The 26,870-nt window shown below is 40.3% G+C and overlaps 1 protein-coding gene across 1 annotated transcript in view; it reads right to left on the bottom strand.

Annotated features, from left to right (window-relative positions):
* Positions 1–573: 573 nt before the first annotated feature.
* LOC103726140 (maltase-glucoamylase, intestinal) overlaps positions 574–26,870 on the bottom strand; it is a gene marked incomplete at its 3' end in the record, with an annotated part of 46,277 nt that continues 19,980 nt past the window's right edge. Inside the window, exons 6-25 of the mRNA XM_008823556.1 lie at positions 26,196–26,367; positions 24,406–24,505; positions 22,590–22,702; positions 21,777–21,902; positions 19,529–19,660; positions 19,211–19,327; positions 18,173–18,286; positions 17,204–17,288; positions 15,593–15,710; positions 13,971–14,142; positions 12,238–12,354; positions 11,277–11,431; positions 9,538–9,622; positions 8,760–8,816; positions 8,133–8,257; positions 6,178–6,266; positions 4,457–4,506; positions 3,859–4,026; positions 1,657–1,812; positions 574–774 (exon numbers count right to left, since the gene is read on the bottom strand). Coding sequence (XP_008821778.1) covers positions 574–774; positions 1,657–1,812; positions 3,859–4,026; positions 4,457–4,506; positions 6,178–6,266; positions 8,133–8,257; positions 8,760–8,816; positions 9,538–9,622; positions 11,277–11,431; positions 12,238–12,354; positions 13,971–14,142; positions 15,593–15,710; positions 17,204–17,288; positions 18,173–18,286; positions 19,211–19,327; positions 19,529–19,660; positions 21,777–21,902; positions 22,590–22,702; positions 24,406–24,505; positions 26,196–26,367 — 2,452 coding nt within the window. The remainder of the gene's footprint in view (positions 775–1,656; positions 1,813–3,858; positions 4,027–4,456; positions 4,507–6,177; positions 6,267–8,132; positions 8,258–8,759; positions 8,817–9,537; positions 9,623–11,276; positions 11,432–12,237; positions 12,355–13,970; positions 14,143–15,592; positions 15,711–17,203; positions 17,289–18,172; positions 18,287–19,210; positions 19,328–19,528; positions 19,661–21,776; positions 21,903–22,589; positions 22,703–24,405; positions 24,506–26,195; positions 26,368–26,870) is intronic.

Raw genomic sequence — 26,870 nt, 5'->3', positions numbered from 1 at the left:
AATCAAAATCACTGCCTGATGGTGGTTTTTTCAGAAACCTACAATTCTGAGACCCCTACTGAACTCCTGGTTTTATTTGTCCAAAAACAAACCTGGATCTGTTTCCTCATGTCAGATACTGTCACCACTGTACACATGCACATGTAAGCTAGAAACATGGACTCACTCCTCAGGAGCTTCTCTCTATCTTCTCCTACTCGTGAACTAAGGCCAGGTCCTGTCACCCCACCTTCTCTGTCTCAAAAACCTCCACTACTCTCTGTCTTCCCTCTTGTCCCTAGTCCAAGCCCCATACACTGTCCAACTTTCTGAGTGGCCTCCTTGATCCTCTAATTCTTGTCTCAACCATTGTCTCAGAGACGAAGTACTGATCTTTGTAAAATGCAAACTAGGACAGATGTTACTGTTCTCCCAAGGATCTCCTTGTTCTCAATATTATGATAAAATCCAGTTTATTTCACTGCAAAAAAGTTAAATACTCCATTTTCGGGGGGCGGTTCTGTAGTCTAGACTAGCAAAGAAATGCAACCTAAAAGGCCCCAGTCCACACCTGACTACACGATCTGTGTTTACCTTAAACTGCAGCATTTCATCCGTGTGGTAGGTCACTTGCAGTCGGAGGTGGTTGACTGGTGTGGACGGGAACGCGTGGCTATATGGAGATGCTTTTAAGGAGATGTCAGCTGTGACCCCATGGGATTGATCCTGTATATTGCTGACTGAGTACAGATCACTGACAAAATAGCAAAAGGGGACCCCGGAAGAGCTGGATTCCTGCAAAGTAAAGTTAGTATCGCAGATCAGCAGGAGCTCTTCAGTCACCTACTGAAAGAGCTAGAAAAGGCACCAATATGGAGAGAAGGCCACCACTCCATCCATCATTCAGGCCTGCATCATTTGAAAGTAGCAGACGTCCAAATCTCCACTCTCCAGAAAACATACTTGGTGGGGAACCCTGCTGCTAGGGTTGTAGTCCTCCATGTCTGGATAGCTCTAAGGCTAGGTGCCATATGGAACGACTCCCCTTCTCAGCAGGGGGCCTCCTGCTCTCTTCCTGACTTACCTGGAAAGTGCCGCCAAGTCTGGATGCCTGACCTTATTTGGAACATGACATTTGGCATAGTTACCTGGAGTAAAAACTACCCCCAGGTTTTTTCTATATGATAATCAGGCATTGCCTGGTAGTGGGATGATAGGAGCCCACTGCCACATGTAAATAAAGCATACTATGAGCACCTATCAGCTGAGGCATTGGCTACTGCCTCCACTCTATATTTTCCCTAAGCACCACTGAATAAACGGAGCTGTTTCACTGACTCTAGAGCTGTCTCACTGAGTCTGGAGCTGTTTGCATCACTGAACCTGCCTCCCCGGAAGGGCTTTCTTCCGTCAGTGCTCATTGGCCATCCTGACCCCGCTCGTCGCTTCTGCTCCCTTTGTCCTCTTGTAGCGGTGGCCAATGACCCACGAGGAGAGGGAGCAACCCAACACATACTTATTTAAAACAACCCACTTCCATCCTCCCGACTCCTCACATCTCATCTGGATCAGACTCACTTGGAAGTCTTTTCTTTCTGTGAATTCTACTAGGCACATAGGGAGTGATAGCGTGCTCATGAAGTTGTAGATGACATTGAGAGGATTCAACATGCTTACCTCCCAGACGCAGCCACGGGCAGTGCACGTTTCCTTAGAGGCACCATGCTCATCTGGATAGCAGTCTATTTTTTCCTCATCTCTTATGTCATGCTCCTCCCACTCCATCACGTATGCTTCTCCCAGAACAAGATGGATATTTGTAATGATGGCAACCTGAAGGGATAGAAACATTACAGGAGAATTATCCTCAAGACAAAGATCTTGCAAGATCTGAACTCCATTTATGAAACTTAAATAGAAATGAACAGGCTTTCAACAATGATAGGAACATATTACTGCAGTTTACATGGAGACAGTACGTGGGGGGGCAACAGAGATGGCACCACTACTCAATCAAAATCCTCTCCATTACAGTGCAGAAACAGACCAAGTTAGAACTGCTAGGATCACCCTCTTTCATTCCTTCCTTCTAACACTTGATCCCTATCGATTTTCTCAGAAAGGCTCTCTCCTACTCTTTCCTGTTAAGCTATTCTTGTTCATCACCTCCCAGAGTAATGTTCCCCTTTAGTATGGAGCCCAGAGAAGAGAATAAGAGTGACCTGGATTCTAATTCCCATCTTCGCTGGAATCTTAGATACAATTTCTCAATGCTTTTGGTCTCAGATTTATCCAGTGAAAGCTGGAGGTAGGAAATGTCATATCCTTCTACTTCCAACATTTCATCCTCATCATTTCCCAAGTCCAGGTACTCAAACTGAAAGTCTGTTTTGAATCCCACTCATTAATTCAAACGCCTAAAGTTTTTTTTCCATTTTTCTTGTATTTGATGCTTCTTAAACAGCACTTGCATAGTTAATTCATTGATCTGGAGCAACACTGTCACCTTTTGAGAAAGGTCCTCCTTTCCCAGTCTTAAGCATCCTGTCTTTCCCTGCCCTAGCAGTCCCCATCCCCCATCCTCTCCAACAAGGCCTTGATTCAAGGACCATTGTTAGGCCCTTTGATAATTGAATCAAATATGGCTGTCTCATTCGGGCACCTAGGATCCTCCCAAATCTAACAAGTTTCCTCCTGTCTAAAATGATTTCCTTTCAAAAGTGAATGCCCCCATGCCAGGTATGGAATCACAGACTGATAATGTGAAACTATACTGAGACCTTGAACTGGCCTCTTCTTAAATCTTTACCCAGACGGACGCCTTCTAGGAAAATGGGGCCATTGAGGACTACGCTATTCATCTTCCTTGTGCAGAATGTGCTCATCTTCCCCAGTACTTCAGGTTCAAATACCAGAGCTCTCAGTAACTGAAGCTTTAATCAAGGCAGTATAACTGTGACCAGGAAAGGAAATACAAGTTCACTTGTTGGCCACCTGCTTCTTTCTTGAGCGAATGGCCTGCCCCTCAGCTTTACTTCTGCCTTCCTGTTTCTTCTCTCTATTTTCATTATCTTGTTTTTCATTTTACCCGTCTCCTGAAATAGGGCCATTGTGACTGGAACTGAGTAGCCACTTCTCATCGTGAAAAGGTAAAGACCTCAGTCCTGACAGCCTGCAGCTGCTGAACCAATGCCAACAAGTTTTCGACTTTGAACTTTTAATTGGAGGGGAAAAAAACCTCTCCAATTTGTTTTCCATTTTGGGCTTCACGTGCGGCTGGTGAGCCCCACCTGAAAACCCATCTTTCAGGTCTAGTTCCATCCCTGCCTCTTCTAGGAAGCGGGACTCAACTATTCTTTTGGGCTTTGAACATGAGATAGGACTGAAGACAATGCCATTGCCAACAGCTATCCCAGTTAGCAGCCACTGGGCAGCCCCATCAACTTCTTTCTCATCAGAGGCTTGTTGAGAATGTATATGTTAGAGAAGAATATGTGCTATGTCTCAATAAGTTTAATAAAAGAAGGGCAAAAATTCACTAAATAAAAGCTCTTTGAACATTTTATTCCTAGGACTCCTCTCTACCTTCACCTTTGAGTACCAGCCATCACTTTCAGAGGCCTTTTCCTCTGATCCTGTCCCCACATCAGACAGAGAAGATCAAGCACAGAAGACAGTGCAGAGAGCAAGGATGGAAAGGCTGGAGGCATGGTGGCTCTGGCTGCCTCCTCATTTCCGCCTTCCTCCTCAATAGTAAGACATCCCCAGCGAGTCTCAAAGCTGCTCTGGTTCTTCAGAACCCACGTCCCCTTCGTGAGAAGGAACACCATGAGACCACGAATGCTTCTGAAAAGTCTCTGCAACAAAACTAATTCTTACCTTCATGTTAGGATCATATGTGATTTGAGGAGACATTTGACTGAGGACATTATTCTGTTTCACTGTAACATCACGAATTGCCTGTGTCCCAAGGATTTTAATTTCCTGAAATGCTAACTCATTGGGATCCTTGTAGTTTGATTTTGAAATAGTCACGTCCAATCGGTTCTGAAACACAACAAGCATAATTATTCACAAAGGAATACTTGTAATACGAAGATTCCTTAGACCCTCAAATGCCCCAACCTAGACCAGACCCTCGGCTGCTCCGAATGTCTCTGAGCTTTCTCTACTAATATGTGTACATGGAGTGCAAAATTATTTTCAAAATGCCAGTTGGGGGGAGTGGAAGACATAGACAGACATTTTAGAGAATTGTATTTTAAAATACCAGCTAACTTGCTTTATTAATAAAATTGCCTCTTTTGGAAAATATGGCTAATGAAATTATTGGGAGTTAAATCATAAATGGAAATGTATTCATTCATGGTCAATACTGCCCATTAAAATATAAATATAATTGTATACATACAATAGCATATGTGTATAATTGTCAGACAAAAGCCCACATAAGATTCACAGGATTTATGATACTCACTTGGGTGGCAGAAAATTCACATAAAAGGTACGTGTTTTTGGCCACGGTATCTGAAAGAAGAAAGAGATGTCAGACTGGAATGGTTACCACAGATGAACAAGTTCTACTTTCTTCTCCTTAAAACTGACTTTTCTTTCTTTGCATGTCTGAAAATGCTTTATTATATCTATGTATCATAATGCCTTTATATCTGTGTATCACAATGTCTTTGTTCATTCACCGCTCAGACACCTTGACTGTTCTGAATCTTTGCTATTCTGAATAATGCTGCAGTGAACATGAGAGGGCCGGTGTCTTTGTGGTTTACCATTTTCATTTCTTTTGGACTGTACATGCCCAGGAATGCGCCTGCTGAGTTATATGGTAGCTCTATTTTCCATACATGAACTATCGATGCTGTTTTCCATAATGCCTATACAGATGTCCATTTCCTCCCACAGTGTATAAGAATTTGTTTTGCACATCTGTTGCCTATGCTTTTGATGTCATATCCAAAATCACAATGCCAGGAACAATGTCAAAGAATCTCTTCACTAGATTTTTTTCCTAGGGGTTTTCTATTTATATCTGCTGGGAATTCTTTTTCACAACTGTCAAGATGTGGAAACAATGGGCATATCTATCAGCAGATGAATAAAAGAATCATAGTGAATGCTCAGAATGAAGGACTCTTAGTCATAAAAGAAGCCCTGCATTGTAAGAACAGAGATGAACATGCACCATATTATACTGTGAGAAAAAAGTGAGAGGAGAAAATAGAAAAAATGTACTGTCTCAGCTTTATACAGGATGTAAAAAATGAATTCATATAAACAGAGAAGAAAACAGTATTCTCCAGGGGCTGGGTAGAAGGGGTAATGTGGAAAAAGTGCTCAGAGTAAAAACAATTATAAGAGCAAATTCTGGAGAGCTGATGCTGTCATTACTGGCAATGCATTAATTAAATCCATTATGGTAATGATTATACAATACCTATATGCATGCATTTTTCAACCTGCATTTGTTTAATCTTTATTCTCAATTATTTTAAAATAATACATCTTCAATAGCTACATCTTGAAAATGTCAACACTGTGAACAGAGTCTGCAAGGTCATATACCTGCTGGTCTTCTCTTTAGTACTGTAACCTGGCAAAGATCCTTTCCAAGCGCTTCCAAGGCTGATGTCTCACGGAAATCTCCTTCCTAAGCTAGAGTCATAGAGTTGTTACTACACTAGAGACCACAAAACTGTGCCAAAGCACTGCTGGATGCAGGTAACTAGGAAAGCATGCACTTTTCCTCACTGACAAGGATACACTTTCACATCATCAGCCTTTGTTCATAAGGATTTGGGGGAAGATATTTACAGCACAGGTGAATTACAGAAGCAGTCATGAAAATGTGTCTTCCAGATGTCTATTAACAATAAAATGAGGGCCTATTAGATAGATATCATTCGCCAAGTGGAGCACAACCAGACACAAAAGTTTTCTGTCAGATGACGTTGTTAACGCGTCTGGTGAGATTTCACCTTCAACCAGATTCCAGATGTCTATTAACAATAAAATGAGGGCCTATTAGATAGATATCATTTGCCAAGTGGAGCACAACCAGACACAAAAGTTTTCTGTCAGGTGACGTTGTTAACGCGTCTGGTGAGATTTCACCTTCAACCAGCAGGGCTGAAGGGACTCAAAGACCCGGGTTTGCAGTGGTGATGTCCTCTTCCCAGCACTCACCCTTTGTTTCTCCATCATCCCAGAACAGCTCGCCTTTTGCTTCTTTGTTCTCATCCAGGGCAATGATAAGGCCAAGAGGGTTCTTCCGGCTGTGAGAGACGAGATTGACACAAGACACAAATCCTTAGGGCCTAAAGAATTTTGCCAAATAGTCTCATCAAATTTCAAATGGGAAAAGTTGACATCAGCAAATGCTTTGCTTTCCTTTGAATACAAAGACAAAATTGGCAGGCCCTTTTCTCTCTAGTACCAGCAATTCACAGGGGATGGAGATAGCCCAAAAGCTTAGTAATAAGCACAAGAAGGAGATAAGAATGTAAGCCCTGGGAATCAATATTGTGGCAATAGCTATAATAAAAACTGGCTGATGGGGCTGGAGAGATGGCCTAGTGATTAAGAACACCTCTCTTGCAGAGGACCTGGGTTTCATTTCCAGCACCCACATGGTGGCTAACAACCATCCTAATTGCAGTTCCAGGGGATCCGGCACCCTCTTCTGACCTCTGTGGGCATTTCACAACATGGGTGCACTTACATACATGCAGCACACTCATACACATAAAATAAAAATAATAAATGAAATATTTTTTTTAAAAAAACCAACTGTGGTTGAAACTGTTACTTAGCACACATTGTTAGAAGAGGAAGAAAGCTTACACAATAGTATTGTGCCAAGGTCTTTTTAGAGATCATACCCCTAGGAGAAGCATCAACAACTATGTTTTCCCTCCTAAGACATTTTTTACTCAGAAAGCAAAAACATCACTTTCCTTATTTGATTATCTTTTTGCCTTGAGAGAAAAACATATATGTCACAAGGAATTTGGAAGCAGTAGCACTCATCCTTCTGGAAACATTGGAAATTACACCTGAATTTAACTTGGACCTTTGAGAATGGAGCAGAGATATGGGGATATAGTTCAGTGGCAAAGTGCTTTTTAAATATGCATATCCCTTTGCCAAGGGTAATAAGTGAGAAGTCCAAACATTGTAAAATAGATGGCTACATTTGGGGACTCTAATAGCATGTTCTGAACATGGCTGGGTTATGTTTATTAAGATTCTCCAGGAGAACTGCCGTTAAAGTCAATCTGAAACCAGACTGCTGTTCTCGAACACTCTCCTCATGGGTTCAGACTTCAAGCAGGGGTGTAACAAGTCAAGGTTTTCATTTAAAGACAAGTTTGGTAACAGTATGAAAACAATCTGACATTAAACAGAAGAAAACAATTCGATTTTCTTTGTTTCTAGGTGGATTTTCATTAAAAGTCGATAGAAAATGGGGTTCAACAGAAAATACAGGGTTTTAGCATCTTAAGACCTCTCAGTCTATTCAAATAAGTTAATACTTTCAGGGATACATGATATAAATGTATAACTCTTCAGTACACATGGAATCTATTACTAAAGTCAATTAAGTATGAAGGGAGAATCAGTGATGTTGGTGGGAGGTTAGGGTTTGAATCGCATGAAGGAGATGATAGCTCAGTGCAGTGCAAGGAAGATTGTCAGTGGATCCAAATCAAGAAATGAAGATGTGTGAGCCAGGAACAGAGAACCACAGAGAGACTACCAGGTGAAGGTGGGCAGATGGCCAACTGACCAGGCTTGCCCATAATGGAGTCTTCTCAACACATGAGGCTTTCCCTGCTAAAACTGAACAGGCCTGAGGAAACCAGGAAGACTGCCCATCCTAGCTGCCAGTGTGTTTTGACACATCCAGAGAGGTTCAGGAAGGGAAAGCCGAGGTTAAGATCTTCCCAAAAACAATCAGAGTACTCCTCTAGATTAAAATGTCTTCAGGGAAGGCCAAAGACAATCCCAGGGGAGACACACCACACACTAGCATCTTTCCTCCCCATACTCTGTGTAGAGCATCCTCCGATCAACAGATGTTCCCAGAAATGCCCCCGTTTGCCAGCCCTGCACCCCTTAGAAGACATTCCAAGCAATACCTGACTGTTGTGGTTATGCCTGGCTGTTGTGTGGGGAAGATGTAGCCTCCTCGAAGGTGAAGTCCAATTTTGTCTCCAGGAAGTACCATCTCAGCGCTTTGCTTCCTCCATGTCAATTGGCCCCCCTGGCACAGGCAGATAAATCAAACACGTTGGCCTCACAGTATGTGGACCTCCATCAACCACCCACCTGGTGAGTTCTCTACAGAGTTCTCTTTTTCACTTAGCTGAATTACTGTCTTCCCAGACAATCAAACAAAAGGTAGAACTTTAGGTCACTTAAGGGTTTGTAAAAACACTTTTGCCATATTGAGCTTATTTGATATTTCTCATATGAACTGATACTTCTGAACAAGTAATCTGATTTTCAGTCAAGCTCAAGTTGCCCATGAGCCCTTTCAATATTTGATCATGAGAAACCCTCTGAGTCTAACTTATTGCTGAAGAAAGTACATTAAAGCATGTTAAGGGACAGGTTCACACTATGCAGGCTCTGCTGGAAATTACAGAAAATAGTAATAGAAACAGTCCCTAGTGCAGGGATGGGTGCTTCTGTCTCCAGAGAGGGATCCCATCTCTAGTAAGGCAGGTGTCATCTCAAGTTTAAGGAAAGTTCCAGGTACTTACGGTCTCATAATCATACCAGACAGCATCAGGCACATATGCCGTCACTTTCTCTGCACCCTAAAATTCAAACAAAACATTGTCTTCATGACAGCCTCAGAGGGGATGAAACAGATTTCTTACAATAGGAAACATGATCAGAGGAGGTAGACGTAGTTTTGGTTTCCTCTATTGTTGAACCATGCCTATCTTCTGTCTTTTACCAGGAACTCCAGGGGGGTATCACAAATGGCAGTGACCATAATTATGAATAATAAAAATTATGCTGAAATATATATTGTAGGAACAATTCCAGCTTTGTGTGGATTATCCCATTTAATCCTCTCTACAGCCCACAAGTTAGATACTACTATTATTCCTACCTCTGAAGATGAAAAGCCTGCCCAGTAACTTTTCTGGATCACACAGTCCTGCCTAACCAAGAAGATCATCTCACTCTGGTGAGTCTGGCTTTAGAATGAATGCTAGCCCCTGCTCCATTCTGGCTCCACATATGAGAGCAATAACTGTTTGACAACTTGATGAACCACAGGCTCACTCCCAAATCCACAGCAACAGCAAGTGCTTTTACACTGGTTGAGAACTTTGTCTAGAAGTAACTTCTAGAGAAGAAAACACGCACCAGATGTTCTACTCCCCAACACCACAGGACACTCCCCTCAAGGCTGCCTTACCCACAGATATCAGAAGAAGGTATGTAATAGAGAAGAGAGAAGGTCTGGGGAGGGGTTACAGGAACAGAAGCAGAGGCTGCCAGTCTGTTTCTGTGAGAAACACTTGCCTCATCCAGAACAGGAGTGATGAGGAGGCCTGGCCCCCATAGAAACTGTCGGTGTATATCCCAAGTGTTGCTGTCCTTGTAGAACCTAGAAGCAAAGAGATAGGTCACTGAGAGGCGGACCAATGCTCCTGGAAGCTCTCCCTACAATGTGTCCAAAGCATGCCGGCTACCTGAGAAAACACCCACAATCATTGTATGATACCAACTCTACCCCACTTCCCTCCATCCCCAGCCTCCTATTCTTCCCTCAGATTGGACAAATGTCCCTATTCCTGGATCTACACTAGGCAGGTCCCAGGCTGTAATTTTATTTGCTGCATCTCTCTTTTAAAAATAAGTAAAACAACCTATAAATTTTATAACTTCAGCTGAGTATCAAGAAAGTTGGAAGGATGAGTCTGTGACACAATGCCTATAACCCCATGTATTTGGGAATCAGAAAGATCACAAGTTCAAGTCCTGCCTGGGCTGCAGAGAACGTTCCAGGCCAGACTAAGGAATTTATCAGATCCTGTCACAAAATAAAAATGCTTTAAAAGAATTGTATACACAGCTCAGTGGTAAAGCACCATGTGAAAGGCTGTGGGTTTAATTCGCAGTCTCATCCCCTTCCCCAAACACGCCAAAAAATAAAGAACTGAGTCTGATAACAAAAATACCAGATAATATAAATTTTTAATTTTTTTCCACTTTAGGGTATGTGATTGATTTTTAACAAGTAATTCCAGATCAAAAAACGTACCCCAAAATGAATATGTAAGAGTTCTTATATATGCCTAAGGGCCTCATCTATTGCACACAAGAAAATTAACTGTAATTTGATAAGAAAAGGCTTTTGTGCAATTACTTGTAGACTCAAATCAGAGATTCAAATTGGCTGGCAAATAAAAATTTGGGGCTGGAGAGATGGCTCAGTGGTTAAGAGCACTGGCTGTTCTTGCAGAGGATCCGAGTTCAATTTCCAGTACCCACATAGCAGCTAACAACTGTCTGAAACTCTAGTTCCAGGGAATGCAATGCCCTCTTCTGACCTCCATGGGCATTGCATGACACAGGTGCACTTACGCACATGCAAACAATACACTCATACACATAAAATACAAATAATAAAATATTTTTTTAAAAAAAGAATTATGGAATTCTAGAGATACTTTGGGAGATTCTTGTTTGCTTACAACGAAGTTCCATAGTGCATTACAGAAGAGGCCATCAGAGTCCAGTTATCAGATCTTTCAAATTCAAAGTGAAGAGAGAGGGGTGAGTAAGTGGCCAAGCTCTTACACAACATATGCAAGGTACTGGGATTGATCTCCAGCATAAGGGGAGGGAGAGACATCTGGTGTCTGGAGGCACCAGCACTCATGTGTACATACACACAGACACACATGCACACATCACACACACACACACACACACACACACAAGAACTTAAATGAATTATCAGTTAATTGGTGGCAAAACCAAGAAAATTCCCTACTGCCTTGACTTCTAGTCTGATCCTCTCCCTAAAACGGAGAAGGCTGTAACACTTAAATTCACTTCTACAATAGTATCTTGACAGCAATAGCCTTATAAATACCAACTGGGTACTCCATTACACACACACGTACACACACACACACACACACACATGCGCACGCGCGTGCTGCTTGGACGGTTTTAATTTTCACTCTGATATTCAGACATAGTCATCATCACCCTGTTTGCATTACTAGAATTTCTGAGTTGGGAGAACTTACTCATGCAGAAGGGGCCTGGCTACCGTGTCCCCACGGCTGTGGGAGTGGTATAAGAGAGTGTAGAGGTAAGGCAGCAGTGTATAACGGATGTTAAGGTAGTGCCTGGAGGAATTCAACAGCAAGGAATCAGCTCCAAAGGAGGCAGGGTCCTGGTCCTAGAAGGAAAGAATTTACAATTGTGGGTTGGCTGCAGGAAAGCTGTGCGTACCCAGAGAATCCCAGACCCCACTCAGCACAACTAAGGGTTTCCCTGCTCGTGAACTGGGACCTAGGCTGCATACTGCTTCTGGGCAGTACATCTGACATGTGGGACCATGATGCCCAGAAAGCAGTCATTGCAACTTAGAGCTCACCCAGCCTCATTCACACTACAGAATTTCCCTGTTGAGAGAGTGCTTTTCAAGTAATATTGAAATGCTCCCCATTTGCATTCTTATAAAATGAGCAATGTAGATAAAGGAGAAGTTTTATAAGCCTCTTCAGAGTCACCCATTTCATTTTTAGTTTTCTGAAATTTAATTTTAAATTTTAGGATGAAACACTATCAGTTTTATGACATTTAATCTGCTCCACAGACCTTTCCTCCAGCTACCTTCTAATGGTTAGGTGCACGCCTGCTGCTCCCATATGAGTCCTTGAAGTTTTCTGGACAAGGTGTCTACATGAACTTCCCCAATTATGAGTTTTTGAGAGAAGGTTGCTATGCAACCAGTTAGCCTTGAAGACATGATCCTCCTGCCTCTACCTCCCAAGTAGCTGGGATTAAAAGTCAGTTTCAATCTTGAATGGCACCCGGGCATTTTATGATCAGCAGGTCCTAGTTAAGGGCAAATAGGGTACAAATTGGCATCTATGAGTTTACGGTATAAGGCTGACTTAGCAGCTTTCTTGGTGAGGATGCAGATAGATCAACCCTAATGAATACCAAATGTACTTTGTTTATATTTCCCAGCAGCCTTACCTTGTAACCTTGGCCGTTGTGATTTCTGGAAAATGGATAAAATGCCCCCAGCTGCATCCACCGCCTGCAGAGCTCTTCAGATGTGTCCAAGGTAAAGCCACATATATCTGCCCCCACCTAGGACACACAGACACATGTGTACCTCATTTCCATCGTCCTCCATTGCTTTCTACCAGGGACTTCTTTTTAAAATTTTTTATCGAGCTTTTGTAATTTCATTCAACAGTTCTTTATCAAATTTGGATCCCCTCCCCATCCATGCCTCCCATCCCCCCACCAGACTTCATGTATTCCGCCATACATGTTAAGCCCTATCCAGTCAAGCATTTGTACCCAGATGTCATTCAGTGTAAATTCGTCCACTAGAGTCTAGTCAGCCCATCTAGAGAGCATATATAAGGCATACTTTTCCTCATCCAGTAGCAATCAATCACCAATAGTTCTCAGTCTAGGGCTGGCCCACCACCATTTCCCTTCTCCTCTCTGGGCCCTGGTCTAATTGAGTTGACATGGGTCCTGTGCTCAATGCCACCATTGCCAAAAGTTCACATGTGCAAACTTCCAGTGGCCTGAAAGTTTCTGCTTCCCTGTGTTCATAAACCAGCCCTGGCCCCTACAATCTTTCTGCCCCCTCTTCCACCATGGTCAGTATCAGGGACTTCTTAACTGAACTGCGCGAAGACCCTTTACTGAGACTCAGTGTGGTCAGAATCAGCAGCTAGCTCAAGTCCTTACTACTGCTAGATCGATCGTATCTTGCCAGCCTTGATCTATTTTATTAAAGTGAGTACAATCACTTTCCGTGAACAGTAACTAGTAATACTGATAATATAATTTTACCACACACTTTTCAGAAGCCTAATTCTGAACATGTCACTCATTTCATCTCCAGGGTCTCCTTGCCATCCATCTTGTCAACTTTTTAAAACCTGGTTGCAACCAACCCTTTCAGCTATCTTCCCACTCCAGCACTACTAATCTCATAGACACATCAGCTAGCTAACCTTTTCTTGTGTTAATTTCTTAGTCTTAAAATGAGCTTCTCCCTTCATTAGCCACATTCTGAGGTTCAACTCAAGCATCACCTTTTCTACGAAGTATCCTTTGACTTCCTCCTATGACTGTGCCACTTATAACCTTATCAGAGTTAATATCTTTCTCAATTTTTATCATAATGTTTAATATATTAGCTTGTGTGCTTTTACCCTAGTTTTCTGTAATTATTTGTTTATTATATTTTTATGTCTCCTTTTATGGAATCATAAGCTCTTTCGGGGAAAATGTGTTCTACTACTGTATTTATGCTTTTTCATCATTCCCACGATATATACTTAACACCTTGAACACAGAAGGAGCTCAATAAATGTATGTGTTGAATTTGACTAAACAATGCCAAAGCTCCTCCAGTCCTGTAAATCTGTCTCTTCATCTGTGTACCAGATGCTCAGGTGTATTCTGTGTATGACATCTATCAGCTTTAGACTGGAGGATCTGTGCATTTGTATGTTTGTTAAACTTTAAGAATAAGAATATTCCAGGCACTATCAAGGCTGCACTTTCTATTTTCGGCAGGGCAGGAAAGGAGTCGTGCATCAGAGCCACAATGATTCTGATGGGGAACATGTTCACAGATGTTAAATCCTGAGGCCATGGCAGGCTTTATGGTTTGAAGATTTGTCAGAGGAAATTTCTGGGGATTGAAATTCATCAGAGATCTTGGGGCAGGGACTCACCATGGGGATTCCAAAGAGGTTGAATTCAAGCATGCCAGGGATGGACCACTGAAGGTCTTTCCAGGTGGCAGTATTATCTCCTAACCAATGGGCTGCAAACTTGCCAGAGCCCGCAAAGGTAGACCGAGTTAGGATGAAGCTTCTCTTATCAGGGAACACTGTCTTCACAGCTCTGGAAAGGGACAGAAATTAGAGGTTCGGTGTGTGATTTCAGCTGGTCTCAGAGCAGGGAAAACAGGAACAATATCAAGGATGTCCAAAACAAATACCTAGTCTCATCTCATTTTCTTCCGAAAGAGTTAGAAGTGCTGTTAGGCTGAGTCTGCATCACAAAGTACATTCATGCTTTGTTAGGTGTGTTTTGTGTTAAGGTGTTTTATAGATATTAACCTCATAATGTACAATCATTTCAAAACAGCCTTGAAAATGTTAATGATTAGAGGTATATGATTTTTCTAGAACAAAGGTGAAATCTAATTCAGCATAAATGTATATACATTAGTCTTTTTATCATAAAACTTCGGAAATACACAAAAGTGGACTTTCAACATTAGATTAGAAAGTTCAACTTGTAAGTAAAATCATTTTGATAATACTCTTTGAAAAGGCACTTTAAAATCATATATGAGTGTGTATATTTTGTAACTATAAGTGCAAATTGAACATAACTTAAGGTTAAAGATCTGCATGAGTATATAGAATTAAAACTTGTGCAGGACAGACTGGGGATGAATGTCAATGGTTAGAGCACTTGCCTAGCACATAGAGGTACTGACTTCAATCTCCAGCAGTGAAAAATTTGATTGCAGAATTTTTCAATTTCTTTTAAAATGACTGAAATGATTTGTATTTCTTTGTTAATCAATGAAATGTCTCTTTTACTCTTGTTTCTTTTTGTCACTGTTACAGTGAGTAGAAAAAATTCTCAACACGTTTTCCTCATTTTGGAATTTAATTCACATGAAGGTAAACAGGCAATGGTAGAAGCTTGCTAAGCAAAATCCAAAACCCTAAGGCCCGTGAACATCTACAACTTCCTTAATCCTTTGTGGTCTTCCATTCATTATAATCCACAGGAAAAGAAACTGTATAGGGAAAGGAGCCTAATTTTTTGTAGTATTTTAGCTATTTGATCCTGAGTTTCATAACATCTATTTTTTTACCATTTTCTATTCAATTATTTACTCATTTGTTATTTCATTTTATATATTCTACAAATACTTATCAGATTTCTTCTCCATGTGCCAAGCAGTACTTCATACACTCACTAGCAATAACCATATTGTTTTAAGATTTATGTTATTTTTAATTTTGTATATGGGTATGTGACTCTGTGTAAGTGCATATGAGTGCAGGCCCCTGAGGGACCAGAAGAGGATCCCCTAGATATGAAGTTACAGGCAGTTGTGAACCATCGAATGTGGGTGTTGGGAACAGAACTTCAGTCCTCTGGAAGTACATGTACAGTACAGTACATGTTCTTAACTGCTGAGCTGCCTTTCCAGCAATGCCCCCCATGTTTATCTTTATTTAGATTTTTAACAAACACTACATATGAGTCACCCAATCTCTACCAGACCCATAATTTGATCACATTATGTTAGTAGCCATAATGGACTCACTCTTCTGTAGCAATGGCCATGGAGTAGCCATACAGGTTGTGGACATCATACTGCTTGCCCCAGTGCTGAACTGCATCCATGCAGAGAGTCTTAGAGAATAAGTGCCCATCCAAGATCTCTGAAACAAAAAAAGGAGCAGTTAGAGAAAGCCTTAAGTGCAAACTTCTTACTCCATAACTATCATACAACCTGCAAAGATGGTGGCACTGGGCAGGTAGTTACTGTGGCCATTCTGGAAGCAAACATACTGTGTTCTTACTATCAGAGGATGGTACGTTTGAGGTAGTCTCTCCGATACAAAAAAATGCATTGTGTTGCACATCCCCACACTCTCCCAATCCCTCAGAGGTAAGCATTTGGAGGCAAGAGAATCCAATTCGACTATATATTCAATCTGAGTTTTTTTAAACCAAGTTAAGTGACTCAAGATGAGAAATATAGACGAAAGTGTAGGTTAGTTTCTGTCTCTCTTTTTCCCCTGATCACGTATTATAAAGAATGGTTTCTAGCCCTGTTTCCATTCATACATTCTCTGTTCTACCACACCACTCTGGTTCACACACAAGTTGCCTGTGTAGTCTATTTATTACAAATTTCTTTTTTTATTGTTTATTATTTTTATTTTATGTGTATGCATGTGTTGCCTGCATGTAGGTAAGTGTACCCGTGTTGTGCAATGCCTACGGAGGTCAGAAGAGACTGTCAGATCCCCTGGACTGGAGTTACAGACAGTTGTTAGCTGCCATGTGGGTACTTGGTACTGGGTCTTCTGCAAAAACAACCAGTGTTCTTAACCATTGAGCCATCTCTCCAGCCCCTATTACGAGTTTCTTATGACTTATTTACTTCTGGTCTATTTTTCAAGTTCATGCTACATGTCAATGCCAGATAAATGCTTCTAAAACTGTTTGACTATCCTACTGCCCACTAACTAATATATAAATAGCTTCTGTTACTGAAAGAATGAAGTACAAACTGTTTAGCCTCCCATCAAACCTCTTCACCATTTGGTTCTGCCCCAATTTCTTAGTTTCTCACCAGACTGAAATCATCAAGTTATAATTCTGGAAGCTTTGTTCCTTTGTTCTCTGCTTGCTCAAGAGACAATTTGTTCTTGGGCCTGTAGTTTTCTTCAAACTAAAATTAATACTATGAGTCCAAGGCTATGCCCAGACAGTGTTGTTCAAAATTCAATCAAAGCTCCAGAGCAATGCATTCATTGGCCTCCCAGACCATGATAATGGACTTCATGTCATTCTATGGCTCACATCTGTCCTTCAGGAAGTGGACAGCCACAGATACATTATTATCCTGAAGACCAAGACTATTCATCTGGTCTTTCTCTAGCAAGCTCTGGCCAGTAAGGTGCACACTTGAGAGTGGCATAGACTAAACACTAGCATCTGGATTCTGAACTGCATGTGCTCTGGACCTTCCCCTAGAGCAGTATGAGCTAGGGCAGAAGGACTAGGTCACCCATTTAGAATTCATGCCTGTCAGAACACCACAGAGAGTATTCTGAGTTTCTTCCTTAGTTTTCTTTTTGTGTTACTCATATTTTGTAAAATATCACATATAGCTTGCCAATTCAATCAGGCATGAATGACTTACTTGGAGTGAATGGGGGATAATTTAAGTTGTTTTTTGCACATCCTGAAACTGAACCATCAACAAAGTTGGCGACTTCATTCATATCCTATGAGACAAACAGCAAAAAAAAAAAAAACTGTTAGGCAAAGTAATCTCCCACCGTGTTTTAAAGGGTGGTATCCTTTTTATTTTCCTTTAGGAATCAGAGAAATTACTCTAGATATTTCTTTTATAAAGAGTATCATCATAGATACAGAATGAAATAGATTCTCCTGTCTACTCACTGAAATTTTCATAGAGATAGACTTTAGAATAGCTTCAAAATGATGCAGATCTATAAACACTAAAAGTAAGCAATTCCTAAATATATTAAGCAAAAATTTAATTGATTTGATGTCATATAGTTCAACGTATAGTATCTATGGGTCCAACTATAACTATGAATATACATACATATAAGTATATAAGTATAAATGTATGCATAGACAGTAGTGTTAGAATGTCCATGTGCCAGAGCTGTGAACACTGAAGGTCTAGAAAGATGTAAAGCAGAACCCTGATGGATGCCTTTGGTTGTGATCCATTTCACAATTTCTTCATCTTTTGAGCTGACTGTCGTGTTTAAATTTTCTACAGTTCTCTTATAAATAGAAGACATTTCAAGTATAGAACTAAATTTTGCTGAATATCAGCTGTGGGTCGTTTGTTTTCATTTCACATTTCACGAGGCATTTCTCCTTACCACAGCCAGAGGGCACTTTGTGCCTGGGAACTTTGGCTCTGATTAATCTAATGTGTCTAAATGAAAAAATCTCAAACTAACACGCTGGTTCTGATTCTAAGATATGTGTGTGAGGATATTACTCTAATAGAAAAACATAAACTCTTAAGAACACGTGTCTTCTCCTCTTTATATTCCAAGGCTCAAAGCCATAGCAAAAGAAATCACGCTGCCTGAATAGCTCTAAGAATCAAAGTGTTAAAACTCACAATCCAGATTCCATCAAACTCCAGCGTTTTATGGAAAAGCTCAATTTCTTTTGCCCACCAAACAACACAGCTGGGATTGGTGTAATCCGGAAATACAGTTATTCCAGGCCAGACCTACAGGAGGAAAAAAAAAGGAAACACTGAAAAAAAATTAAGTGAATGTGTAATTAACCAAAACCCTTTACACAGGAATTCCTAATGCGATCATGGAGGCAGGGGCAGATTTTCAATATAAAGCAAATTACTCAGAGCACAGAGAATAACTGTCAGGAGAAATGAAGAGTCACTTGAGAAAAAATTTTAATTTAAAAAATTTTGGTTAACGTAAATGAATAAAGTTAAAGATAAAGGCGTAGTTTGCTCTTCTTCAACTCTGGTTCACCCTTCCCTGTCACCTCGTCTAATATCAAGTCTAGAAATCAAAAATGGAGGTGTATTCTGAACAAACTTCAAATGATCTATTATCATCTGTAGATTGTAACATCACTTCATATTCTTTATTTCTTCTTTATCCTATTTCCCTCAGACACTGTATTCTGAAAAGATTATCAAGTATTACAGATAAAACAGAAGATAATACTTTCATGAAAAACAAGATCTAGTAAAAATTTGAGAAAGAAATGGTTAAATGTATTAAATAATAAAGAGAAATTGAGTTAAGAGAGTCATGGCCCACTTCCCTTGGCTTTCCTGAGCCAGAAGTGACTAGTGTCATTTCCCAAGCAGTAAGCAGCATCTGTGAAGCAATGGGAAAAGAAAGGCCACAGTCACTGCAGAGGTGACAAGGTGAGGAAGGGGACACTTAGCAAGTTGTCAATTCATGGGACATGGCTGTGAACGGCATGTAAGAGCTACGGCAAATGGTAGGCAACTGGGCATGAAAAGGGAAAGAAAATTTATCCTTACCATGTCCAAGGCATTTGAACATCTGCCAGACAACCTCATACATGCATTCACACACAGAGAGAGAGAGAGAGAGAGAGAGAGAGAGAGAGAGAGAGAGCAATAGCCAAGACCACAGCTTCCTCATTAACTTACCTGTCCAATAAGTGGGTTTATGCCATCGGAAGCATTCACCCATATTTTCATTGTTGAACCCCTGTCATATGGGCCATAAGGATTGCTTGAGGAAGAGGCACTGGAAATGGCTGGATCCTAAGAAAGGGGAAAACAATGAATTGCTTTAAACTAGAGGCTCAACCTTAATAAAGTCCCTAATAAAATATGCACATTCAAATTATACCATTCAAAGCATAAAGTGTTATTACACTGAGGGCTCAGTAGGAGGAGGGGGACATGAGGAAGATGAGGATGAGCAAACACCTGGTATGGGAGAAAAAAGAAGGTATCACATACCAAGATGATGACAAGTTTCTGTCCATTATTGTGTAAATCCTTAGCAAACTCAGGGAAGCCTTTAAAATTCACTGGGTCATACGTGAAGTCCTTCCTCTGGTCCATGTAATCGATATCACCATGCTGAACATCCTGCAAGAATGCAGGAGTCCACATTTCAGGATCTAGGCAATTCTTCGTTAAAGCAAATCAGCAATTTATCACGATTACTGTTCAAGATAAAAGCCAACTCTGTGCTGGAGTCTAAACACGACACTATCAGTTCCTGGTATCCAAGTGTATCTTTTTTCCAGAGCAATTTAATAAGCAAATGATCTCATCATTTCCCAAAAGGCCCAGACCCTCCCCTGCAATCAGATTAACTGCATAATATGTAACAAATTACTGAGGCTATTAAAACTCATCCTACCCACAAGACACAGGGAAGAAGGGACTGTCTCATCCATTTCCTTCTTTCACTAGTCCAACAACTGTTTTGTTACTTCTACTACACTTTATTCTTTCCTGATCTTATATGAAAATAGTGGCGGCAGAACAAAATTTACTCTTGTCCTAAAACCCAGGTGTCCCTGTCCGGGAGAATGGGGAGGAGGAGAGAGAAGGATTGTTCTGGGGATTTTTGGATTTTCCCTCTCCATATCTTCTTGAACTTCATTTCCCACTGCAGCCACCAGTATACTGAGCACATTCAAAATTCGCCAAAGCGTGGACGTCTCTTTACATCGGTGCTCTGTCCTCTTGCTCTCTTCAACGTTAAGAGTTTGGCACCTGTATGCATCTCAGGGAACTGTGTTCATTTCCATTCCTCAAAGTTTCCTTCCACATTTACTCCACTATATACCAGTAAACCCAATTCTTCCATTTCCTAGTTCACTTAGGAAGCAAATGTCTGCCTTTGTGTAAGAAGAGAGACATAAAGAACAGAGAGCTTCTATGATGTCAGGGATCTGAACTGGCAGTCCAGTGCCTTTGCTTATATAATGCTAAATAGAGTTTATAACCTTAACTAGGGTTAAAACCACATTTTTGAGATCAGTAAAGAAATCACTGAGCATCATACCTGGCTTAAGCGGATCCATGGACGCTCTCATTACTCTGACAGCTTGGCATACTACTCTTAACTCTGTTCTACCTCTCCCATTTCTGCCCATTATTCCTCCTCACCCCCCAGAAATATAAAGTCCCTGAAGACTGGAGGAGAAGAGCATCCAGGCCTGTGGCCCAAGCGAAGACTGGGTTCACCCACTCAAATGTCTACCGCTATTCTCATTCCAGCCTTCTCTTAGTCTTGTGCTTTTAAAATACCAGTTCTTTCACATGATATATTTTTGCTTTCTTCCCCCAGTTCCAAAATATCCACTGAAGCTCTCCTTCAGATATAAAATGGCCACATCATACAGAAAAGCAAAAGTTGTTCTCTGTCTATTAAACATTAAGCAAAACACTAATGCAAAAACAAATGCACCTAAAACATGTTATATGATTTTATAAATCTAATTATAAATTCTGTCAGCAACAAGATACATGGTCCTGGTGAAATTACTCTCTTAATTTAACAGCATTTTCTTATCTGTGAAAATAAAAATGCTACAATTTAGATTACTTGGGCCTGAATCCAGTAGTGTACATTTTTGGTCTAACACTTTGGGATATAACATTAACTCCTCTTCTTCAATTTCCCCTCAAAATAGCTGTCAAAACATATTAAATGGGGCAGGATAGGAAGGTAGAGGATCTGTATCACTCATTATCTGACATAAAGAGTAAGAATCAAACTTATACCAGGATCTGAGAGGAGCCTTACAATATCACATTTATACTCAGACTCTGCCATGACATTTTTGAGTCAAAGCAATCCAACCAAGAACCAAGGTGAGAATCTACACATAGAAGTAATAAAAAGTTATAACCTGAGCTAAAGAAAGAATTAACTTGAGAACTCAAATAATGTAGCCAATACAGTTAGCACAAGAAAATGTACTAAATAGAATATATTGTTACAATAGCACAAAACCCAGGTTGCTACCTCACCAGTGCTGTAACTCTCCAAGTACAATGTCCTCCTGAAAGGAACTAGGCTTCTTTAAAAACATTATTGGTCTGACAAAATCTCCAGTATTATAATTGCATTGAAATCATTTTATTACAAAAGAGAACTCAAAGGGAGAAAGTCGGGGGGAAAGTAAGAGCAGTTCCCCTCATTCTCCATGGATTTGTGGTTTGGAGACCTGTTTGCAACCTTACTTACATAAGGGAGCTGTGCTGCACGGTTTCTGTCCACAACTTCTTTCATCTTCTCCAGGCTTCCGTAATCATATTGGCTGAGGTGAAATCCAAGTGACCAGTATGAAGGCAGGGCTGGTCGTCCAATGAGCTTAAATCCATACACAAAATAATGGTTAACAATATTGTATGTGTATTTGTAAAACTTTGTGTTTGTATGTGCATGTGCATGGGTCTGTGGGCACATGTAGAAGCCAAAGATTAATGCCAGTGTCTTCCTTAATCTGCCCCCACCTTATTTTTTGAGACCAGGTCTCACATTGAACCTGGTGCTCACTTTCTAGTCTAGGCTGATTGGCCAGCATGGCCCAAGGAGTGATATTAAAAGTGTGCACTGCTGCACCCAGCTTTTTACTTAAGTGCTGGAGACCTGAGCTCAGATCTTCATACTTATATAGCAAGCACTTTACCAATTAAGCCATCTCACAGCTCAACAATAAACTTTTTAAAAGAAAACTATCTTTACGCATTGGTTTCGGTACACAAAAATATACTCAATTTCCAATGCATTGATTCTTTGATGCTGGAATGTTAATCTACTTTTCTTGCTCCCCTTTTAAGAGTGGGGCACACTTGGAACATCTTTATATTCTCTCACCTTTTTATAACATAAAAATTTAATAAAGCAAATATCCACTACATATATGAGGTTTATACTATGAGATTGCAAGTTTATCACACTTGCAATCCAAAATCACACTTGCATATGAAGCTAACTTCTCTTAAATATTTGCTACATAGAATTTTCTTAGTTATAAACATGATGTCATATGTTTACCTCTAGATATTCTTGAACAACTTGCTCAGGTGTGTTTCCCAAGAACACATAGAAGTCCAGAATACCCCCAGTAATTCTGTATGTGATTGCTGGGGTGGGCTGGAGGGCAATCTCTTAAAAGATCAAAAAATAAGAAAACAAAAATTAGAATTTATTTTATTGTAATGACTATAAAGCTTTATACCAGTAGATCACTAACCAGTTAAACATTAATAAAGTAATTTTAATGCTCCACATTTTATATATAAAGAAACAAATTCTTATACACATGGGAGTCAACGTGTACGTTCAATGACACCTCAATAGCAGGAGACTAGAGTGTCTCAGCCCCTGTACCAGGACCACAAAAAGAGTTTAGAATAAGCCACTGCAGCATAACACTGATTTGGCACTGGAGACATTTGATACTGTACCCCTGTTTTACCTAAAATCAGAGCCTCCCAAAATATCAACTATCACAAATCTACTCCACAGGAGCGACGCTAATCTCCTCTGAGACAAAAAGCACCAACAGATATTGTCACAAGATTTTCACACCTCCTGTCTGTTCTCTGGACCCACGTATCTTTCCAACAGTCACTTGTTTTACCTTAAGTGCCTATCTTCCTTTGCCTTTCACTATTAAGATGGCGTATAAGCCTCAAGGTATAACTATCTCCTTCAGGTACTCAGCCCTGAGCACACCTGTGTATGTATACTTTGCATGTGCAAATAAACTTGTCTTTTGCTTGCTGATCTTTCTTTCTGTCCATTTAGTTTGAAAGCCTCCAAGAATTAAATTTAAGAAGGTAGAAGAAAAATCCCTCTCTGAACATGTTCTTAGTCTATACCTCAAAAAGCTAGACACTCTGAAGTACTAACCTCAGTGAATATCATCAAGGAAGAGTCAGAGGTGATATCATAAATGCAAAGTCCCTTTAAGCAACAATCACCACTTTCAGAAATAACCTACAAGCCTTGGTTTGCACTGAGAGATAAAGGGCCTCAGAGCCTTCTGAAATGCACTCTTTGGACATAGGAATAATTCACACAGAGAACCTAGGACCTTGTAGCTTTACTGTGAAGTCTGACTGGTCTCATTTTCTGATTCCTTTTAACTACCTGAAACTGTACAGATATTGTGTTCTTTTAGCACTTAGACTGCTAGTACTGTAGAATTTTCTTAGATCACTTAGATTGCTTCTCAAAAACTGTGGTAAAGAATGAGATCTTCCTTGTTTATTTTGTCTTTCATTTATTGAGAACACAAAAGAACATGAAAATGAATTACGAGGGAAAGGCAGGCTCCTACAGACCTTTAGATTCTAAAACAGTGCTCACCCTCAATGTCTACACTCATCTTACATGGACATGAAACATTGTGTGAACCATCTCCGTGCACAACACTGATTTAATCCAATGATCCACACTTAGGAGTGTAAGGATCAATACCCTAGGCCCACCATCAACCTGGGAGATGCTGATTTGTTGCTCTTCTTTCCCTGTGGTGATTAAATAGGATTGTCAGTGGAGACTACTGAATGTAGGGTTAAGGAGGGGCACTGTCCATGGGTAGAAATTGTCTCAGAGGAGATTACAGGGAGAGTTATCTTAACTCATTAACAGCAAGTATTCCAACAGATTCTGGAAGTGAGAAGCTAGAAAAGAATCCTCTGAACATGGCTCCCATGAGTCGACAGCTAGAGAATGCAGACATCCTAAAGCTATGCTTTAAACATTCTTAAAGGATTCACATCTTTAACCATAACACTGTAGAGCTGGTACTGATAAATGATTCTGTGCTTGTTTGCTTTTAAATATTCCTTTGGTTCCTTACCCATGGCATTGCTGTTCATCAGAAATACCCCAAAGGATAACCCACTGTCATCTTCCAGGCACAGGAAGAATGTCTGAGCACCATACAAATTAGTTCCATCCTATAGGAAGACAGTTAAAGACCAAAACTTTATAATTAGTCTAAACATTATATCACTCAATTGGCTTGGAAACCACTATTAATCCTCTGAGGAAACTCATGGCTAATGAGGATGCAAATGGATTGTAAAAGCTGAGGTCTCTATTTAGTGGATGTTAACCAAGTGAACTGGTGTTTTCTCATATAATGAGCCAACTAAGACCATCAATCCAGTAGGTATGTGGAGATCCTGATTTTCATCAAAACATAAAAAGATGAGCATTCTGAAACTTTTATCCACAAAATGTCTTTTCTAAAAGAGGCCTGCCTTATCCCGACTTAACCTCATCTGAAAAGTCTCTATTGAGTTTTAATGTAAATCAGCAACTATATGGAGCTCAGAGCGACCAAAGCCCACATCTCCACACAGTGTTCTCAGGCTCCACTCCTTGAGACACAAAGGGCTTAAGGCTCTTAATTAGAACACTATCACCAGCTTCTCTACATAAACTGCTCTGATAACACATTTTCTGCTTTTCTGGTGGATATTTGTGTTAGCAAAGAGCATATGTTGGGTGGGAGAGAGTAGGGATTGGTGCCTGTCTCTTCTACCTATGAGTAATTGTACCAGAAGCTATTAACTTGGCTTCTCTGAAATAATCTTTCTTTCACCAATAATTTTTATGAGTTCTTTGGCTAAGTAAAAATATCATACAAATAGAATTGCTTGATAAATTATTCCTATTATCTCCTTTCAGCCAGTCATCTGTCCTGTTTACTCAGGAAAGCTTCTAAACTGTAAAATATTGCTAAACCCAGCAAAAATAAATAAATAAATAAATTGCCTCAAATTTTAACAGTCAAAGCCACAAACATAAAACCAAAATGAAACAAAATATTAACAGTAAAACTGTCAGTTCTTTGTTCGCTCCAATCATTCTTGTCATAAAAATGATTCACATGTTGCTTTGTCTGAGACTTTATCCACTTTTGCTGACAATCTGGTAAGTTGGAGGTATTAAAAGGTCAACTTAAAAATATGGTGGTCCCCTAAGTCTAGTCAGCCTATCTAGAGTCCCCCCAGTGGGCCTTTACAGGGATGACCATGTATATGGGCTCTGGTGGGGGAGGGGACTATGGGAGGGTGCCAGTGGGGATGGGGATATAAAGATGATTAAGAGTGTTTAAGCTGTTCTGTATGAAGCACACAAAAAATTCAATAAAAAGAACAAATAATAATAATAAACACCTTTAAATATATGGTGGCCATAATCAGAGTGAAGACATTAATATTTTCCACAATGGAATTTACTGAACATCTTTTATTTACTTCTAGGGTCTTTAAATATGCTACATACATCAATTTATCTAATCCTTACCACCACCCTATGAGACAAGCATGTTACCTGTATTCTAAGTCTCATGCTTTAGCAATTGAGCCACCTGGGCACCAGTCATTAGCCCCACTGTATAGATGAGGCATTGTATAGATGAGCACTTATCATTAGCCACACTGTATAAATGAGGAAAATGAAGACTCAGAGAGGTCAGTGACTTGCCCAGAACCATGTAACTCTAAGTAGAGGACCTAAAATTCAAAGTCAAGCAGTCTTACTCTAGAGCCTCACTCTTAACACAATATTATGCTGATAGACATGACTTTCAAGATTAAGGCTATGATAGTCAGAGGAAACAGGCCCCTGAAAGCTTACCTCATTGGGGATTGTGTCTCTAGCAAATATGGGCCAGGTCTTCCAATTCATGTCATGCCGGTACTGCTGGTGCACATGTTCCCCTAGACCATATACATTAGTACTTGGCAGGAGGGTGGAGAATTGCAGGTATTGATCTGAAAACAGGAGGGGCCCAATGCTTGAGTCAAACCTAAACACAGGAGGAAAACAGAATGAGTGACAAATGAGGTGAAGCTGACATAACTGCTTAGACAGGCACATTTTATGGCTCACTGACTCAATCTCTATCCCATTTTCCCTCCTATGACATCTTCCTAGGGATACGAAGAGACAAAATGTCTCTAGGTCAGATACCATTATGGCACAGTTCTTATATTTGTCCCTCAGATGCTCTACCACATGACCAAGGTGCTGAACTCATGATCATAGATATTTAGTAAATATTGTGTTATGTTCATGTGATTAGATAGATGGAAGAAAGAAAGGGAAGGTGTTGTGGAAACATCAGAAGAAAAGGAAGGAAAAGATGGATAGATGATAGATAATAGGGAGAGATGATAGATGATAGATGATAGATAGATAGATAGATAGATAGGTGATGATAGATGATAGATAGATGATAGATGATAGATAGATGATAGATAGATAGATAGATAGATAGATAGATAGATGATAGATAGATAGATGATAGAT

This window comes from Nannospalax galili, unplaced genomic scaffold (genome assembly GCF_000622305.1).
Source record: "Nannospalax galili isolate Female #2095 unplaced genomic scaffold, S.galili_v1.0 scaffold307, whole genome shotgun sequence".
NCBI classification, from domain to species: domain Eukaryota; kingdom Metazoa; phylum Chordata; class Mammalia; order Rodentia; family Spalacidae; genus Nannospalax; species Nannospalax galili.
The sequence above is the reverse complement of the archived record's forward strand: the minus strand, read 5'-3'. Positions and strand labels throughout refer to the sequence as shown.